The 20,298-nt window shown below is 44.0% G+C and overlaps 1 protein-coding gene across 15 annotated transcripts in view; it reads left to right on the top strand.

The window, feature by feature from the left end:
- The window catches only part of SRPK2 (SRSF protein kinase 2), a 230,210-nt gene that overhangs the window by 191,168 nt on the left and 18,744 nt on the right, over positions 1–20,298 (top strand). For 13 of the 15 annotated variants that reach the window (XM_032643940.1, XM_032643944.1, XM_032643953.1 and 10 more), the window contains 6 exons: positions 1,221–1,327; positions 8,806–8,971; positions 10,117–10,142; positions 11,623–11,869; positions 12,479–12,961; positions 20,136–20,236. In XM_032643940.1, the coding sequence (XP_032499831.1) occupies positions 1,221–1,327; positions 8,806–8,971; positions 10,117–10,142; positions 11,623–11,869; positions 12,479–12,961; positions 20,136–20,236 (1,130 nt within the window). The remainder of the gene's footprint in view (positions 1–1,220; positions 1,328–8,805; positions 8,972–10,116; positions 10,143–11,622; positions 11,870–12,478; positions 12,962–20,135; positions 20,237–20,298) is intronic. The other 2 variants (XM_032643942.1, XM_032643951.1) reach the window with 1 other exon arrangement.

The following is a 20,298-nucleotide window of genomic DNA, read 5'->3' as shown; positions in this document are numbered from 1 at the left end:
ACACCTGATTTGTAGGTAAATGGAGGGATTTTTTTTGGATATATATTGAATACGTTCCAGTGGCTCTTTCTACTGTTAAGTAGTCCAGATTTGTCAATGCTTTGAGAACACTCAGGTCATAATTTAGAAGCCTTGGGCTTCGGCTCTATGCCTGCTACTAACTTTAGACCTTAGTTGCCATTTTTTTAATGAGCTTGGGAAATAGTAAGGAACTTCTAGCTTTAGATCATCTATGCCTAAGTCTGTACCACATACGCTGTCCAGTGTCATAGAAATATTTTTCTTATTTTTATTAAAGATATTTAAAGCAATAGTTACTATGATGATGTGGTAGATCCAGATATTGTAAAAAACATTAACTCATCTGACCTTCTTATAGGCCGCATATAGGTCTCCAGGGCTGAACAAAATATTCTCAAAGGGTTTCAGAGCCATTTAAAATCTTTGTGTATGAATGACATGAATATATTTATATGAGGGAATTTGGTGGCTCACAGTTCTGGAGGGTCAGTGGTTGACTAGAATTTCTATTAAAAAACAAAACAAAACAAAACCCAGATTCCTGAGATTTCATTATTATAGGTTGGTCTTAATGGCCATGTCATGTCTTGTGATCATACATCCTTAAAAACTTAAAAACTTAAAAATTGATCTAGTGACCCAGTGAAAGATACTGTTGAAGGAAAAGATTAAATGTCTTCACTGTGTTTGGTAAACTTCTGTTTTATAAAGTGTTTTATGTGACGTATAGGATAGAAATTTACGTAGGCAGGCAGGACACTTAAGGCGGGAGAGTTCTCTATTCTTCTCCTCATCGGTTTCTGTGAGGTTTCAGTCCTGCTCATTTTCGTTAAGGCTGATTGTCAGAAGAAGTGTGCTTGAGAGCGTGGGTAAGTGTGGGGTTGAGTCATGACTCTGCCACCTTTGGGTGGTGTCAGGCAGGAGGGTTCTTTAAACTCCCCGAGGTTTACTCTCCTCATTCCTTATGTTGTTATGAGTACACATTAAATCATGTATGGCACATGGTAGGTACTTAGTATGTGTTAGGTCTTTCTATTTAGGTGAGGAACAGCAAATGACCACTTTTGGTATTATTGATAGTACTGAAGTTGTATTTTATAAAGAAATAATTGTTTTGCCAAGTGCCACAATGATGCTGCTTTTAGTAATTCCGTCACTGCAGGAAATGTATCCAGAAATGATCCTTAACCCTGTCCCAGATGTCTGCATGGTCTTTGAAGTGCTTGGCCACCATCTCCTCAAGTGGATCATAAAATCCAACTACCAAGGCCTCCCAGTACGTTGTGTGAAGAGCATTATTCGACAGGTGAGGCTTATGACGGCAGCTCCCAATACCTAACTGACTAGCCTTTCAACACGAATTCCTGTCTTAAAAAAAAAAAACAAACAAAAAAAAGCATGCACGGGCTTCCCTGGTGGCGCAGTGGTTGAGAGTCCGCCTGCCGATGCAGGGGACACGGGTTCGTGCCCTGGTCCGGGAAGATCCCACATGCCGCGGAGCGACTGGCCCGTGAGCCATGGCTGCTGAACCTGCGCGTCTGTGCTCCGCAACCTGCGGAGCCTGTGCTCCGCAATGGGAGAGGCCACAACAGTGAGAGGCCCGCGTACCGCAAAAAAAACAAAACAAAAAAAGCATGCGCAAACACATATATATCTCTCTCTCCAGTTTTAGAAATAAATACATATATCACAGTGCATAACATTTTGAACTTATTAAATCAATTTTGTATTTAGTTAATGATAAGCCATTCTGTCTTGTAAAGGGAGTAATATGTAACTGTCAAGCATATATTTCTTTTGGCATATGGATCTTTTTTCAGGTAAGTGATACAGTAAAATGAGAAATTGTTTTATCCAGTATCATTACTACGAAATGTCCCACTTAGTTCCTTAGAAAATAATACAGAAAAAAACATATAATGTATTGTGTTTATTTGCTATTTCTAAGTATTTGGATGAAGGATAAATGGAAGGTAATTTAAGGCATGTTTAAGTTATATATGGAGTACTGTGTTTGTACTTCGTTCAATTGCCTTGACAATAGAAAACCTTCCGTTAGTGTGTGGTTCGGTGTTGATGCTGCAGCAGATATTTATAGAATGGAAGTATACACATATGGAAGATTTCCTTCTAATTAGAAATGTTTACCAGATTCAGTTTTCTGCATGGAACATACCAGTCTTTGACTCATTGCCCTTAGAGCCTAAATTAGGGAAGTTGCAGATACGCTTTATTCTGGATTACCTATTCTGATATAATGGATAATTACCATGCATATTTCTGCAGAGTAAGTAATATCAGGGAGGTTGCTTGGTTTGCTTGAGAAGAGGACTTGTTGGTTTGGAGCCCATTCCTTGTCCCCAGGCCCAGAGCTTGAGGTAGACCTGCCTGGGGGTTCTAGACCTGAAATACAGACCTTGATCCATAATTCCTTTTTTTTTTTTTTTTTTAATATTTATGTATTTATTTGGCTGCATTGGGTCTTATCTGCGGCACGCAGGATCTTTTGTTGCGGTGAGCAGGCTTCTCTAGTTGTGGCATGCGAACTCTTAGTTGAACCACTGGAATAGAGGAAAGTGTAATGAGTACACTTAAATCTTGGCAATAGACTTAATTTCACATTCTAACTTTGGCACTTACTACTTTGTGACCCTGATCAAATTACTTAACTTCTGTAAGCCTGTGTCCGCATTTGTCGCATCAGGACGATAATGCATAATTTGTGGCTTTATTGTGCAGATGAGTTTGGAGGGACTGCTGATAAAGCTTTCAGCATGGTGACCAGCACAGAGTAGCCATCCTGTCTCCCCAGCTGCATACTCTGAGCACCGGGAGTCCCAGATCACGTATTGTAGGTTTCACATCTCTTTGTAGCTTCCTTCACGTCGTAGGAAGTCAAGAAACGTTTCTGAGAGGTTAGCTTTCCCTAAATGAAAGAAGAAATGTATGTTCCTCTTATTCTTACTGTAGAAAGTGGCTGACCTTTCTGTGATCTGAAGGGTTTGTAGATAAAGGTTCCCACTTATTTTTGAAAAGTCGCAGCACAGTTGAATCACTTGCTTTTCCAGGGTTTCCTATACGCTATTATCAATCTTTTGATCAGTTCTTAACTCTCCTTGTTTCGCCCTGGTGACCTTGTGCAGGGTCAGGAAGGGCCATCCTCTGGTTTCTGGTGATCGTGGTGAGGACACCCCCTTGCCTCCTCCAGGCTGCTTCTGTGGCCTCAGGCGTGGGGTGTATTTGCCCCCCAGCTTTCATTTCTTTTTCTTTTAAAATCAGCTTTATTGAAGTGTATTTTATGTTTAGCTTTTATTTCTAAAGCCGAAAGAGGAAAAAGGGTGCTGTGTTGTCAGTGTTTGTTATTTGTGGTGCATTCAAGGTGTACCACAGGTGATGGGGTTTTAAAATGCTGTTGCTGTTCTTTATATTTTTTTAATTAATTAACTTATTTATTTTTGGCTGCGTTGGGTCTTCGTTGCTGCGCACAGGCTTTCTCTAGTTGGGCGAGCGGGGGCTACTCTTCGTTGTAGTGCACGGGCTTCTCATTGCGGTGGCTTCTCTTGTTGTGGAGCACGGGCTCTAGGCATGCAGACTTCAGTAGTTGTGGTGCGAGGGCTCAGTAGTTGTGGCTCATGGGCTCTAGAGCGCGGGCTCAGTAGTTGTGGCGCATGGGCTTAGTTGCTCTGCAACATGTGGGATCTTCCCAGACCAGGGCTCGAACCCGTGTCCCCTGCATTGGCAGGCGGATTCTTAACCACTGCGCCACCAGGGAAGTCCCTGTTGCTGTTCTTTAAACGTGGCTTTTATTTTCTTCTGTACTCGAAAGGGTAGCCGATATTTTACTTTTTAAAACCTTATGGTTTAATTCATTGCCCTGTCCAGAAACCTTGTGAAGAAGTGACTGCTTGCCGTTAAATGAAGCTTGGTAAGGGCAAGGCTCTGAATTTGGTGACTTTGCTACGATACGTAGGTACAGCGTGTAGCTCTGGATTTTTGAGTTATCATTAACTCTTTCTGTTATCATGCTTGTCACTAACATTTATTATGCTCTTTCAGGCATTCACAGTTTTCAGTGCTTGCTTTGTATTATGCTGTCTATTCCTCACCACAGCTTTGTGAGGCCAGAGGTGTTCTTACCTTCACTCTGAGGAAGATGTTAAAAGTTTTCCACAGGCCCCCAGTTACTGTGGGGAATCAAGACTGGAATACAGGTGGTGCAATCCGGAATCCATGCTCTTGACTGCCCGGGTAGTGTGAAATGTCTGCATAGAAAGACTGGGGAGCATTTTAAATGACAGCATGTCTTGTGAAGAGGATGCATTCATGTCTCTGTTTGTGGAAATGGTTTACTTCTACGTTTGTCTGCGTTTAGTATTTATTTACCATTTAAATGATCTCACAGGTCCTTTTGTCAATGAATGCATTATGATCAAGGCAGTATTGTTCAATTTTAGAATAGAGTATTAATTTTAAGTTGGTAAACATTTTTATGTTCTTGGATTTGATCAGTGTGGTAGTACATGTGATTCTGTACTAACTTGGAATTCTCCTCCTCAAAATGTTGGGTATGCAGCTCAGAAATTTGGGGAAGTCGCTCCTTCAAGGGAGTTGAGCCCCTTTCCCAACTCATTCCTCTGTGCTTCCTCAGCGCTGGGCGCAGTGTTTTATCTTTCATCCTGACGATGTTCACGAGTGAAGTACAGCTGCTGAATTTTCTCATTAGTTCTCACTAGTCAGAGTTAGAAAGAAGAAGGAGCAGAGGGCGATTTCGGGACAGAGCGGATGAGGACAGTGTCCCCTGGCTCTAGTCCTCTGTGAGTGAGGCAGGTATTCGCCACACTTCTCCATTCAGTCTGGCATGTGCTCGTCTGAGCAGCCTGTAGCATTTACCTCCTGTCTGTCCTAGCGAGGAAGAGAGATCCGGTGGGTGCCTTCACTTTCCAGTAGCAAAGCTTCTGGCTTGAGGAGAGCCCTCTGCTGTCTCGCTCCACCCCTGCAAGCATCAGTGTCTCGGAGCAGTGCTGCCTGTCTGGTTCCCCACCCCCACCCCCCGGCGCTGCGTCACAAGGCCTTGCCCCGTCTGCTCGCCCTGTGTCCTTTGTTAAGGTGCCCATGTTGTGACCAGAGTCAGGAGACACTGTGGACAGTTGCTGTCCTTGTGTTCCTCTGTGCATGTTAGAATTTGGGAGGAAGCTCACTCTGGGTGGCCAGCAGGCCAGGGAGACACCTTCACGTGAAACCTCCACATTAATTATTCCCAACTCCCTCCTTTTATGTCTGCGACAGGACCTATTTCTAGCACGCCGAGGTGGAGAAGAGCCAGTTTATGTTGTTAACACCATAACAGACAGTCTCTGACACGGTTCATAGGTACCTAGAAGAAACGTTAGAGACTGTGCTGACCAAGCCCTTGTTTTCTGGCTGAATTTGAGGTCAGGGAAGGGGAGCCATAGCTAGTCAGTTCCTGAACCAGAGCACGGACTCTGCCTCCAGGTCTGCACTGCTGCTGACTCACATGCAGAAAACTGGCCCCGCCCTGGGGTGTGATCTCCGTCCCCCACGTGGGATGCAGCCCCGTCAGGGACCCCTCTGTGGCTATGCTGATCGCCGACTCCTGGTCAAGCGGATGGCAGCCCGGGGCCTCTGCAGCCTGTGCTGCCTCCTGCTGGTGAGGCTAAGTATGGTTTGTAGGCAAGAGAGACACACTGTGATGAGACAAGTGAGGCAACAGAGGTCTGTCCTGGGGCATGAAGCTTGCTTGATTCATTGATTGTTTTTTTTTTCACGATCATAATTATTCAGTGTAAATGGTTGTAAGGTTGCCCATCATTATTGTCGGATTCTGGATTCTGGGGTGCTTAATTGCTTTAAGTTCACTGGCTGTGAACAGAAATACTGTTTTTGAAAATAAACCATTCTTCTTATAGCTAAAGATTTTTTTTAAAATATATTAGTCTAGAATTAAAAGGATCAGAGTTTTATTAGGTAGAGCCCATTCATATTATAGATGGGAGAAATGAGACCCAGAGAAATTTAATAAGTGACTTAGAAATTTAATGTTATGGTTATTAAGTCAGTATCAATACAAGTCTTCTGACTTAGTTCATTTCTACCATTTAGTTTGAATTTCCTGTGAGCTAGACCATGTATTTGTGAGTTTTCCATACATTATTTCTAATTCTTACCATATTTCTGTCTAATGGATATGTTCCCCCTTTTATAGATATGAAAATGGAAGCTCAGGCAGCTTAAGTACCTTGCCTAGGGAATGAGTGATTGAGCAGTAATACAGGAGTGGTCTGAGTCCCAAGGTCGTGATTTACACAATGCGCCATGCTGTCTCTTAACTGTTTCCTTTAAGATTTGTGTTATCTTAATTGACTTAATTTATCCCGGTGATAGTCTGTTCCTTATGTTCATTGTCAGAAACAAGCTGTGCTTCTTGAGGAAGGTTAACCCAGTTGAGTGCAACAGCCAGTATTAAAAATCTGGAACCTTAAATTCTTACTGAAGACACTTTGCTCCTCTCAAGCGCCTCATTGTCATTGGAATTCATTTAACACCTTTGGATACTGGATCACGTTAACTCTTATCTGAGTAGCTTCTCACACAGTAAAACAACCTAAGAACTATGAGAGAACTAAGGTGGAAAGTTAGGAGCAACTTGTGCATGGGTGGTGGTGAAAAGATATTTTTGGAAAGATGCTGACATTTTAACTTTGAGTTAATATTTGATGATTGAAATGAAGTTTCAGTTGGAATAATTTAAAACAGTTTAAAGTTTCTAAAAACTCTTAATTCCTTTTACTCCCGCAGGCTGGAAGTCATCAGTGTACCTGTCCATTAATTTCTTGTACTTCTCATAATTTCTCTTGTTATTCAGATATAAAAACTCTACATGATATTTCAGTTTGTTGAGAGAAGATACGTGAATGCCAGTGAATAACATACAGGCTCGTTGGATCGTGTTCCCTTCAGGATTATAACCTTATTCTCTATGGAAATATATAATGATCTCTTTCTTCCTATTGGTTCTTTGACATTTTAAACATAATTTAAATATATTCTAATCGAAGTATTATCTAAAACATTCGATATTAATCCTAAGGTAAAAAGTCAAGGCCCAATGGAGACAGGGGACTTCTACTGCTATGTGTCAGACATCTAGAAGGGTGTATGGTCTGTTACAGGAGCTCAACTGTTGTTCAGTCAGTGAAGTCATGTAAAAGTATTTCCAAGGAAAAGTTTTTTTAGATATGTGTGGGGATTTTCATCTTGTTTAAGAGATAGGTCTCCCTTTCATTTTCTTCTGAAACCTCTTTCCCTTGAGTTACTAATGTTTTGTCGTCTGTTAAGATTGTTTAGCCAGGAACTCAAGGTAGACAGGAGCATTGGGTTTTTTGCTGAGAACTTGTCAGAGCTGATTGATATTATATATCTTCGGCTTGTCTTTTTGTCACTTCCTTGTCTAGTGTCGTCAAGGCCCCTAAATGACTTAAAATGTTTGAATGAGGATGTTTATCAAATGTTAATGTTTATTGAGCTTGTAGAGTTTCTGATGTATGGGAACATGAACTGTACTTTTTAAATATTTTTTTCCTTATGGAAAGAATTGCAACAATTCCCCTCTAATGGAAATAATTCCAGAAAAACTTTGGCCTTGCATTTAGGTCACCATGCTCTGTAATTTTTGTGATATATATGATATGTAAATGATATATATAATAAGTACATGAGTATCTTGGCTTAGCATTTTCTTTTAGTTCAGTGCTATAGTGTTGCCTGGTTACCAAGGCTATTTAATCCTCCTTTCCTGCAGTATTAAAAATGTACACACATCATTAGCCATTATTGGAATGCAGATCAATGAGATACACACTTCACACCCAGTAGGGTGACTAAAATAAAAAGACAAGTATTGGCCATGATGAAAAAATTGGAATCCTCTCACGTTGCTGATTGGAGTGTAAAATGGTGCAGCCATAGTATAAAACAGTTTGGCAGCTCATTGAAAGGCTAAATATAGAGCTACCGTATGACCCAACGACTGCACTCCTAGGCATATACCCAAGAAAAATAAAAAACATATGTCCACACAAAAACTTGTACATGAATGTTCATAGCAATATTATTGATAATAGCCATAAAATGGAAACAACTCAGATATTCATCAAGTGAATGAAATGTGGTATTTTCAATGGAATATTAGTTGGCATTTAAAGAAATGCGGTATTGATACATGCTACCCTTGGATGGACCTTGAAAGTACTGTGCCAGTTACAAAAGACCACTCTGTATCATTCCACTTACATAAAATGTCCAGACCCAGCAAAGTAGATTAGCGGTTGCCTAGGGCTGGAGGAGTTGGGAGGAGAGGGGGAGTGACAGCTAATGGGTGTACAGTGTTTTCTTCTTTGTGTGATGAAAATGTTCTAAATTAGATAGTGGTGAGGGCTATACATCTAGAAACCATTGAATGGTACCTTTAAAAGGGTGAATTGTGTGACATGTAAATTATACCTCACTGAAGTTGTTATTTAAAAGAGTATATGTATGGATGCATTTGCTTCCATGAGCATAAATTATCTCCAGGATGATACACATTGCTTGCTTCTGGGAAAGAGCTGGGTTCCTCTGGGGGCCGGGGTGGGAGGAAGATTTTTACTAAAACCCTTTGTATCCATTGTATTTTGTACCTTGTAATGATTTTAACTATTTTACAAACAAATGTTAAATAATAAAGGTATTAATAAGTCATCTCCTCTCTTGATTTCACGTGATCAGGTCCTTCAGGGGTTAGATTATCTACACAGTAAGTGCAAGATCATTCATACTGACATAAAGCCGGAAAACATCTTGATGTGCGTGGACGATGCATATGTGAGAAGGATGGCAGCCGAGGCCACCGAGTGGCAGAAAGCGGGCGCTCCTCCTCCTTCGGGGTCTGCAGGTGAGGGCTGAGCCAGCTTTGTTTCAGTCTGTGCGGGGCATTGAGAGCCTGCCAGGTTGTACACTGGGGGCAGTTGAGTCAGATGTGTATGTATTAGGGGCTTTTGTAAGAGCCTGATGACTAGAAGCAGCTAGACCTTTTTCTTAAGCAGGAAGATGCCCCAGTTAAGTTATACTTTAATGTTTGAATTACTTTGTCCTCCCTTAAAAGGTCATTGACCTCTTACCTGCTGCTTCATCTCCTTGGAACACTGTCCTGTGTTGCCCACTTCTCTGCAGAGGACTGTCTCTTATAGCAAGAGGTCTCATGTAGCCGACGTTCAGTCGTCAGAGTGCTTCCTTGACTCCAGTGAGCACAGCTACATCAATTTGAGTCTAGCTGGTGGATTTAGAATTAGTTTCAAAAGACTTCAGGGTGGGAGAAGACCAGCTGACTTGAGTATTGGTGTATGTAGTTTAATTTCTGGTTTTCGCAGTGTCGTGGTGGCAGTGAAGTGTGGACGGTGCTTTCACCCTCTCTTCACGTGCTGTCTGCCCTAGTGTGTTGTCAGGCAGGCACGAGGACTGCAGGGCAAAAGCCCTCTGTCTGCCTGGGGCTCTTGGGACATGCACCACTTCTGAATCTCGTTTTCTAACATCAGGGTGTTTTTTAGATCACGGAACCATAGTCTATCAAGCTTCTGACACTGGCCAAGTCTGTTCGTGTGATTTCTAGAATATTTGCCGCAGTATTGGACTTAACTTTAGTTGTATAAACTTGTGAAATAGTTTTCAAACATAGTTGTGTAAGTGAATTGTTCATTTCATTGTCTTTAAACAAATTTGGTTGGATGACTCTTCTCCGTTTTCTTATCAGTCAGTGCTTTGGGATTGTCTGTTTTTGAAATGAATGCGTATTTAATTTTAGATAAGTAAGAGAAATGACTCCATATGAACCACTGTGGCTTTGCCTTTTAAGAGCCAATCATTTGTTTGAGTTGGATAAACTTTAGGTCTCTCTGATTCAGAAGTTTTAATATTTAACAGTTGTTGAAGTTGCATAGCCATTAAAAGACAGTAGTTATTTCATTTTACAGTTCAGATTACCTACATAAAGATAAGTATCTATTTCGCTCTAAATGTTCATTTTATTTTGTTTTGTTCTAGTGAGTACTGCTCCACAGCAAAAACCTGTAAGTACCTACACATATACTTATATTCACCTCCATGTCAAAAGTGACTATTCATTATTGAACTTTTCGAATTGTAACATTAGTTTTTGTTTCTTTCTGCAACGATTTTTCATTAAGGATTGTTCGGGGGAATTGGTTGTGCATTTTTTTGTTCCATTCTCAATCACAGATGTTGTAATGTATTTTAATATAAAAGACAGTCATGTTTATAAATGCTGGGTATCCTTGATTATGTAAGACAATGTTTTGATAAGGTGAAGTGATTTTTGGAGTTGGGGGATAATTTAGAGCTGTCCCAAATTCTGTCTTTGTTTTCCTCATGCACTTTCTGGAGTGCTCTTGGCTGAGTCTGGTAAAATGTGAGGTTATAGAGATAAGGGTTTTAAGAGTGATTGTTCCAAAAACACTTTATATTATTTCTGATCTGCCTCTAAGTTACCTGTTTTTCTGAAGCTGCTGTTGTGATTTTTTTACTTCCAGGTAGTAGTTAAATATGAAAGAGTATTATCTTTGTGGTCCTGTCAGAATGCTGAGTGTGAGCAAATGAAACAAGCTGTTTGGAATTAAATCCTACCCCAGCGGAGCTAAACCTGGCTTGGTTCCAGTCGAGCATAGAATACATATATGTATATATATGTATGTCTTGAGTTGATGGGTCATCTACAAGTTTTAAAAGATCTTTATGAACCAGAAGCTTTTGGAAGGAAATGTGTAGAGCTTCAGAGTGCTGCCAGCAGCCCTCAGTTTGGAATGGAAGTCTGAGTAGGAGAGGGAGATGTAAGAATTATTCCACCTGGCCTGCTGAGTTCTGCTGTGGCTTGAGCAGCTTGTTTTGATTATTGACTCTGTGAAAGACTGGAGGCTCTCGTTGCCAGTACTTTCCAAGTCAGCTCGCCATAATTGGAGGCAGACTGAAACCATGGCTTTTTCTTTTTTCCTTTTACTTCATGTGCTCATTTTTTACAGTTCCTGCAGTCTTGGCTGTTGATAACAGCTCAGGGTGTGAGACCCAAACGCAGACAGTGCTGTTGACCAACAGTGAATGAAATACACCTGATTTGGCAGGCAGTTGAGTAAGACAGTTAAGGAGAAGGGGACATTGTTACTTTATAGACAGGCAGCAGCAAATAAAACTTGCAAGAGGTGCTTCTTGTTTAAAGGCAAGAGTATCTATCTCAGCATATTTAGTTCTTCTTAGAGTTTAAAGGGGAAAGACTTGCTGCATTTAAGCTATATCCCTCTAAGGCCAAGACCTGGTAGTAGTCCCGTTACGTGATATTAGCACTGGTTTCTTTTTTTTCTGGTTTTGCTGTAACCCTAACCGTGATGTGGATCTCGTGTCTGGGCATGTGATTTTAATTGAACGCGACCTGAGAAAAACAGCCTGTGTTGGTATTTGCCATGCTGCCAGCATTTACGCTGCTGCATGGTGCTTTAAAAAGAAGCAAACTGACCGTGGTATTTTCTTAACATGTTGTAGATAGGAAAAATATCTAAAAACAAAAAGAAAAAACTGAAAAAGAAGCAGAAAAGGCAGGCTGAGTTATTGGAAAAGCGCCTGCAGGAAATAGAAGAATTGGAGCGAGAAGCTGAAAGGAAAATAATAGAAGAAAACGTCACATCAGCTGTACCTTCCAATGAGCAAGATGATGAATACCACCCAGAGGTGAAACTAAAAACAGCAGGATTAGAGGAGGCAGCCGAGGGTGAGACTGCGAATAACAATGGTCAGTGGAATCTGGAGACAGGGCTGCATAGGAGCCCAGGAGCTCCCACAGTAGGGACCCGCCCGGTCACCAGGCAGGGTGACTTGGTGCTGCGCTGATGCTTCAGACAGGAGGGTGGTTCTCTCCGAGGCCTTATTGGAGAGCGTGGGGAGTTGTTTGGTACTTGCTTTGTAAAATGTGTGCCAGAAATACGTTAATATTTCAAAATAGTTTTTTTTTTTTTTAATGTCAAACGTCTGAGAAACACCATGTCTTTATCATGCTAATGATTGTCCTTCATTTTGTAATTAAGCTTTTACTTAACGGTAGTGTACACTCAGACTTTTTCTGAAGATTATAGAGGAGAGGGTAGAAATGGAAGTACAGCTCCATTTATGCCCATTTTCCCAAAGAGCTAACTTTTTCTAATAAGAGTAGGCCAGTTATTTAATAAATGAAAGATAAGATTTAGAGTACCTAAAGATTTTACCCTGAGAGCCAAGAGGTTTCTGCTCTGTAGCACATGAAATTAGCACATTCGAATTTGTCTCTTGTTGGAGGAGATAAGTGCCTACTGCACTCTGTTACGGAGAGAGACAAGTTCTCATTCTTACCCTTCAACTTTTTAAGGCGAAGCTGAGGACCAGGAGGAGAAAGAAGACACTGAGAAAGAAAACACCGAGAAAGACGAAGACGATGTTGAGCAGGAACTCGCGAATGTAGACCCTACTTGGATGGAATCACCCAAAACCAATGGCCATATTGAGAATGGCCCATTCTTACTGGAACAGCAGCTGGACGAGGAAGACGATGATGAGGAAGATTGCCCAAATCCCGAGGAATATAACCTCGATGAGCCAAATGCAGAAAGCGATTACACGTATAGCAGCTCCTATGAACAATTCAATGGTGAATTGCCAAATGGACGACATAAAATTCCTGAGTCCCAGTTTCCAGAGTTTTCCACATCGTTGTTCTCTGGGCCCTTAGAACCTGTGGCTTGTGGCTCTGCACTTTCTGAGGGATCCCCGCTTACCGAGCATGAGGAAAGCAGTCCATCCCATGACAGAAGCAGGACGGTTTCAGCCTCCAGCACTGGGGATTTGCCAAAAAGTAAGTGTCCCTTCCCATCAGGTGTCTGCTTTCAGTGGTCCAAGTGTCATACCCTTGACACATGCTGTGAAGGGAATTGGCTGGAGATGGTAAAGCTGGGTATGTATGCGTTAACCATTTTCATTTTATTACTTCTGTACTCATGAATAAGTTAATGTAATTTTAAATGTATTCTGTGCCACTAGGCTCTCTCTTTCTCTTTGCATATCAGGTCCCATTTCTGAGTTTTTTTCCTTGTAATTTTAAATATATTCTGTGCCACTAGGCTCTCTCTTTCTCTTTGCATATCAGGTCCCATTTCTGAGTTTTTTCCTTCTTCCTGTCTTTCGCTAGTGAGCATACATTTGCAGAAACCTTCCAAGCCTAGCATCTCATCCCTGTAGCTTTTTAGCGTGTGTAGTTTAATTCAGAATTTGTACTTCCACCTGACAGTGTTATATTTAGTTTTTGGTTTTTTGTTTTGTTTCGTTTCTATTCAAGGAACAATGTGCCTGCTCTTTATTTGTGGTGAGGAGGAAGTGTCTTACTTTATTTTGATAGCTGTTCTTGATTATAAGATTCTTCTTTTGACATTTTAAAGGAAGCGGTGTGGGTTTAAATGTGATGGTGATGCATATATATCAAAACCTGATTTTGAGGGTGAGTGCCACATGACAGATCTCTGCCTGTGGCATGCTAGGGGACTTCAGTAGGCAAACCCTTGGTGTCACACACAGTTGGTCTCCATTCTGGCCCACAGTGGAAGAGCTCCGAAACCTCCTCTGCTCCCTCTGCTGGCAAGAATGTTAACACATGGTGAGTCAGTTGATGAGCCGGCCCTGCAAATAGCTCAAGATGTTCTGCAGCCCCTTTGATTCCAGTAGCTGAGAGACCTGCAAAGCCTTCTCTGTTACTCAATGGCCACAGCTAGTCATCCTAAGGAGATATATATAATTTTTAATTGGACAGACACATTCTGCTCCTGTTTACCTTTACCCTGACCAGAGGGTTTGAAGGTGCGTAATGAAATGCCTTCACGAGGAATGTAGCCTCATCTGAGGAAAAAGCCACCTCTGTGTCTCCTTTACTCTCATTCTGCTCCCATATTACTGCTGACACTTTTGGTTACCAAGCACATGTGTGTAGGGGTGTCTCCCCACCTAAACAGTTCTCCGGCAACAGCTCGGTGTCTTGCAATTGAAGTGAGGTCTGACACTACTTGGAGAGAGTGTCAGATCCCAGGGTTAAGGGCTCAGTCTCACAAGACTGTGTCGGTCTCCCCCTGCACTCCCCCCACATCCATCCCAAGTCCATGTTGTCACCGGTGCTTCTGAACAATCGGCTGTAAGTCAGAGGTTCCTGTGACGCTGCCCTGGGGCTGGATTAATTTGTTAGAGCAGCGCACGGAACTCAGGAAAACAGTGTACTTGCTAGACAATCAGTTTATCAAACAAGGATGTAAGTCAGGAACATCCAGATGGAAGGGGTGTGTAGGGCATGGTGGATGGGAAAGGAGGGAGGCTTTCACACTCTTGCTAGAGACACCACCCTTCCTGCAGTCTCTCACGCATTCCTTCATATCGTGGACTCATGAATTTTTTTTTCTCTTTAATTAACATGTCGAATTGTGTGTTATCGTTTACAGCTTTTTTTTTGAATGCCAGGATTATCCCACATTTGGTCTGTGTGAGCCCCCTCAGGTTGGCTCTTAAGTCCTTTTGACAGAACCCCGTTATTCCTCAGGTGCCCCCTTGCTCTTCTAGAACCATGTGCCCAGGTTCATACTTGCCCTGCCCCAGGCTGGAGTTGGCCATGTCTCCAAGTAATTTTTGCTATTGATATTTTTTACATGTTTTTTATAATGTACATAATGTATAGGGACAGTAATATGTAAAGTTCATAAACATGCACATATTGAAACGAGTGTTCAAACATCTCTTACTGATGGAGTAAACAGTGCAAAGGTTTAGTAATCTCAAGTGTAGCGGGGTCTCTTCCCCGTTTATCCTTGAGACGTAATAACAGGTGTCTGTGTGAACGTGGCTCATGGCTCATGCTTCTGTGCCTTTGCTGACGCCTCCCTCCTCCCTCCTGCCTGGAGTGCTTCCTCCTGTGTGTTTGGGCACACCTCTTTTCTTCTGTTGGGTCCTCACTGTGTTCCCTGGCAGGTCCCAGTTCTTGTTCCCCTCTTTTCCTGCTGGTCACACTTTTCTTCACTGTGTGTTCGTTGTTCGTTTCCACTGTCTTCCTCTTCACTAGGATGGAAACGCTTTGAGAGTGCTGTGTATTTCCGTCTTTGTATCCTCAGCATCTAACTCAGTGCTAAGATAAGCATTTATTGAATAATGAACCAACCAATCAGTGATACCTGACTATATTCTTCCATCCTTCCCGTTCTCCCACCTTTGCCCATTCACAGTCAGAATTTTACTTTGTCCAAAACACATTCTGTCCCCAGCACCCTGGCTGTTGCGTGAATATTGCATCCGGGAGAAATAGGAGGTCTGTTTTTTTTCATTGAGCCTAGTCTCTTACCAAGCTGACCTTTTCATTGATCCAGTCATTTATTTGGAGGCACTCGGCTTGGGTTTGCAGCCTGGTCTTTGGATAACCGTGGACAGCCTCCCGCAGGGGAGGTGTTTTGTTTCCTACATGGAAGGGGTATGGTCTAGAGACTGGAAGTTGGCCACCAGGTACTACGAGAACATGAGGCGAGAGAAACATCCTTCCCTGAGTTTGTGTAGATCCTTGTCGTTAGAGCAGAATGGATACATTAGGAAATAGTAGAAGAAAAGCTAGGGCCACAATGAGAAGATTGAGAAAGAACTTACATGCCAGGCTAAGGATGTGAACTTCTCCCTGGAGTAGTTTTGTAGCCATTGAAGGTTGAGAAGAGGAGGGTTCCTCTTGGGTTATTACTGCTGGAGCCATAGCACGTATCTGGGCTCAGCACATCTGAAGTACAAAGGCCTGGGAGCAGGGTGGTACGTGCAAGGTGTATGTTGAATCCTTTCCCCCTCACCTAGTAGTGACCCATGTCAGTGGCAGTGCTTGGCTAGGCTGCTGGAACATGACTCCACACTCTTCTCACTCCACTGTTGCTCCTAGTCTGTTCCCCAAGGAACAGTCCCAAGAGAGCCTTTTTTTTTTTTTTTAAGCGGTACGCGGGCCTCTCACTGTTGCGGCCTCTCCCGTTGCGGAGCACAGGCTCCGGACGCGCAGGCTCAGTGGCCATGGCTCATGGGCCCAGCCGCTCCGCGGCATGTGGGATCCTCCCAGACCGGGGCACGAACCCGTGTCCCCCGCATTGGCAGGCGGACTCTCAGCCACTGCGCCACCAGGGAAGCCCCCCGAGAGAGCTTTTGAAAGCACATTCCACCCCGCACCGTGTAGCATAACCCGCAGAGGCGTCATTCTCTAAAGCTTACAGCCCTGTACTGTCCGTCCCGGCCGCGCTCTTTCTGGTATCGTTCCCCACCTGCCTCTATGTCCCCTGCTCATTCTGCCCCTCCCACACTGTCTTCTTTCTGAGCTTTCTCAAGGTTGCAAGCTTGGCACTTTCCACCTGCTGTCCTCTCTGCCCAGAGCGTCTCTCCTCTGTGCCTCCCTTTGTTCAGGCCTCTCCTCAAAGGTCACTTTCTCAGAAAAGACGCCGTCTGCACACCCGCCCGTGGCCAAACACCCTCATCAGTAGCCATCTCCTTTCTCCGCTGTGCTTTTCTTCTTAGCAGGTAGAGCTACTTGACATGATGCGTGAATCATTCATTTTATTTATCACCCATATTCCCAGCAAGTGCGTGAGTTTCCTAATTTGGGATGTGGTGGCGGAACCTTGTATGTCTTGTTGATTCTCTTCCCAGTGCCAGGGCAACGTCTGGCACATAGAGGGGACTCAGTAAATACTCACAGTACCTATTTGTGAACAAATAGGTCAGGTTTGGGCATTAAGTCTCCTAGTTCTGCTCTTTCTTTGGGCTGGTACTAAGTCTCCTGCATATAAAGAGGGTACCCATGCCTTCCTTGTAAGGATGTTTTAAACATAAAAGTGTCAGTGTGGGGCTGCTTCATCACTGAGGCCCCACCGGCTGCCGTTTTCCTGGTTCCTAGGGTCACCTCAGATGGAGTGAATACCGTGTCACCCAGAGACCAGGTTATCAGAATGACTTCAGGACTCCAGCCCTTCCTGAAGAGAAGTCTTCCTGCCTCTCTCTTCCCACTCTTCATTCCCTCCTTGGTAGAAGCAGAGAGCAGGGAAGAGCTGTGGTAGTTGCATGATAGTGCCTGAATCACGGGGGGTGATCTGATTTCTGGGCAAAGCAAAACTCGTACGACTGCACAAGAAGTGTGGCTGTCCCTGTGTTTAAACGGGCCTTTTTGAGTGTTGTACTCAGGTAACCTTTTACAGATTACCTAGAGCAGGAAACTAGCACGCTGGGAAAAGAAGTGCAAGCGGATTCTCTTTTACGTCCTTTGCGTTCTTAATACAGTTAAAATTTTGAGGTAAATTCCCTAGTATCATCTGGAATGCCTCGTGCGCCTGGTAACCACGCACAGAGATGAGAATAACAGCATGTCACCAAAGAGACTTGGTCTAGTGCTCATAAGTGAGGGATATTAAATACAAAGAAACTGTACAGGTGGCCCCTGAATTAACCATGGTTCGATTGTACGATGGTGCGAAAGCGAAACGCACTCTGTAGAAGCTGTGCTTCACATCTTGAATTGTGATCTTTTCCCGGGCTAGCGATACACTGCACCATCCCACCTTGTGATGCTGGGCAGCCCCCAGGCAGCCACGCGATCACACGAGTGGACAGCTGGCACAGGTGCAACCACTCTGTGCCCAGACAGCCCTTCTGTCTTTCACTTTCGGTACAGGATGCAGTGAATTACATGAGATATTCAACACAGTTTATTATGAAGTAGGCTTTGTGTTAGTTGTTTTTTTGCCCAACTGTGGGCTAACGTAAGTGTCCTGAGTGATGTTGAAGTTACTAGGCTCAGCTATGACGTGTGGTAGGTGATGTGTAATTAAATGCATTTTGAATTTACGGTATTTTCAACTTGAGATGGGTTTTTTGGGACATAACCCCATCGTAAGTCGAGGAGGATCTGTACTGGAGGTGTGTGATGTTGTGTTTTGAAGGTGTTTTTTCTCTAGCTGAAGTGACTCGTGTGTGATGTCTTTAGAACAACGACTGGAGGAGGGTGGCGGTTTCAGATCCCCTCTTTCCACTCGAGCACCCTTGACGGCAGCTCACTCAGTCAGAACCTGCCGCTTCATCCTCTTCTCCTGCCAGGCCTTTGACCTCAGTGGTTTGCAGTGCTGGAAGCCACGGCTTGGCCTCCCATCCTCTCTGTGCCGCGGGAACTTTGGCTGGTCCCTCACTGGCCATTTAGAAGCCCTGGCCTCAGAGGGTGGTCTGGCTGGTGGCAGGCAGGAGGGAGCCTCTGGATCTGGCCAGCCAGGCGCTGTCGTAGCTCTCCTGTGTTTGGTCTTTTTTTCATTTGTATTTTTTGGCGGAGGAGGGGTGGTCCCTTCCTCTTCCTCCTTTACTGGGAACTGAGCCTCAGAGTTTAAGTCATTTGCCAGAGTCTTGTAACTTACAGACGTAGAAACAGATTTGAATCCAGTTCTGCAAACCTCACGTTCCATTTTCTTGCCCGCCGAGTCTTCTTTATTAAATGACATGAGGGATTCATCTAAGCCATTTCCAGTGCTGGCCATCCGTCTGTTGGGTCGGCATTTTTATGTTTCTTCTAGAACTCAGTTTCGCAGCCATTCCCTGTTCGGTGTGAACACCTTGCCTCTTCGTGTGTGTCTTTGTGCTGCTGTCCTTCTCATCATTTCTCATTTCCTGTGTTTCTTCTCCTCGGCTCGTACCTGGCCTTTGGTGAGGCCTCACTTTGGTCAGTGCCCTCTTAAAGAGGGACATGGTGTGGGGCAGATAGCAAGGAGGGAACGTGTGGGCCTGGCTGGCTTGGGTTGGTCCGTAAGTCTGAGGAACAGGTCTTGAGGGTTAAAACGTTGCCAGAGTTCTCTTGCATTTTCTGGCCCCTCCTGGGGAGCTCTGTGGGTGCCCCAGGTCCTGGGTGCGTCGCCTACTCCCTGCCCTGCTCACGGTGCATGCAGCCTGGCCTTGCCGCCCACCTGGGGTGCCGAGCCCCACAGCACGGGTCTACCCGAAGGAGGGACAGTCATTCCAGCAGTCCCCACCTTCGAGTGAGCTAAAGGGTGTTTAATATTCTGCATTGAGCGGGCTTTTCTGTTTTGTCTGTGAGTACCATTTCAGAATTACTTCTGAAATGAATGAAAAGCCATGGTTACATCTCACCTTTACCAGAAATCCCAGCTTGCCGGTCAGTTTGAGGTTTGATGGAGATGCTGAGTCACTTCAGCATTTTCTGTCTGGGCCTCACCACATTATTCTTCTTTGTCACTGCCCCCTGGTTAACTGTGCTTTCTTGCAGGCCTGGTCTGTGCTTATCTGAAAAGTTTCTCTGGCCCCGCAGCCCTGAGAATCCCGGCCCTGTGCCTACTGTTGAGAATTCCTCAGGGTTCCTGGGGGTTGAGAGTGGCTTGAGTATTTGACAAGTCTGTGAGGGACCTCAGAGGGCCCGGGCCGTCTCAAGAGACCTCTGTTCTGCAGTGTTACTTGTCCACAGCTAAACCAGAATTGATTGGTCCCTGCCCTTAATCTGTATTTGTTAATCGGCCATCATCTAACTCTTGAGGTCTCTGTGCTCGGCCCAGGCAGAGGGAGAGGTGAGGGCTGTGGGCCACTTAGGAAGGGATGGGCACCCCCCTGGGGAGCGTTCTCTCTACCCTCACGTTAAGTAATAACGCACCTCTGAGCTAGACAGGGTCCGTTAGGGAACTGGCGTGGCCCAATGAGGAGCAGCTAAAAGATACAGGAACCAAGCAGGGCTGACCTGCTCGGTGAAGGATGGGGAGAAAGGAGGAGGGGCAAGGCAGTGTCCATGGGGTCTCTGGGCAGTTTGCTCTCTTGTGAAGTATTTTCCAGAGGTGGAGACCAAGAATTTAAATTCTGTTGAGTTCAACTTACAGGATTCCAGGCCTAAATGATCACCCACCGCTTTTCTAGAAAAGGACACTGTGCCCAGCAAGTATTGTGTGCACACGTGCAAACCACTTATCCCAGGCACTAACTGTCCTGCTGTTTGCTCATGCCAGCAAAAACCCGGGCAGCCGACCTGTTGGTGAATCCCCTGGACCCACGGAATGCAGATAAAATTAGAGTTAAAATTGCTGACCTGGGAAACGCTTGTTGGGTGGTAAGTACAGTTTTCTTTCTAAAACATTTCGGTTGTGATGATGTATTTATTAGAAGATGCTT

The sequence above is a fragment of the Phocoena sinus genome, chromosome 9, assembly GCF_008692025.1.
Source record: "Phocoena sinus isolate mPhoSin1 chromosome 9, mPhoSin1.pri, whole genome shotgun sequence".
Classification (NCBI taxonomy): domain Eukaryota; kingdom Metazoa; phylum Chordata; class Mammalia; order Artiodactyla; family Phocoenidae; genus Phocoena; species Phocoena sinus.
This window is presented reverse-complemented; position numbering and strand designations above follow the sequence as displayed.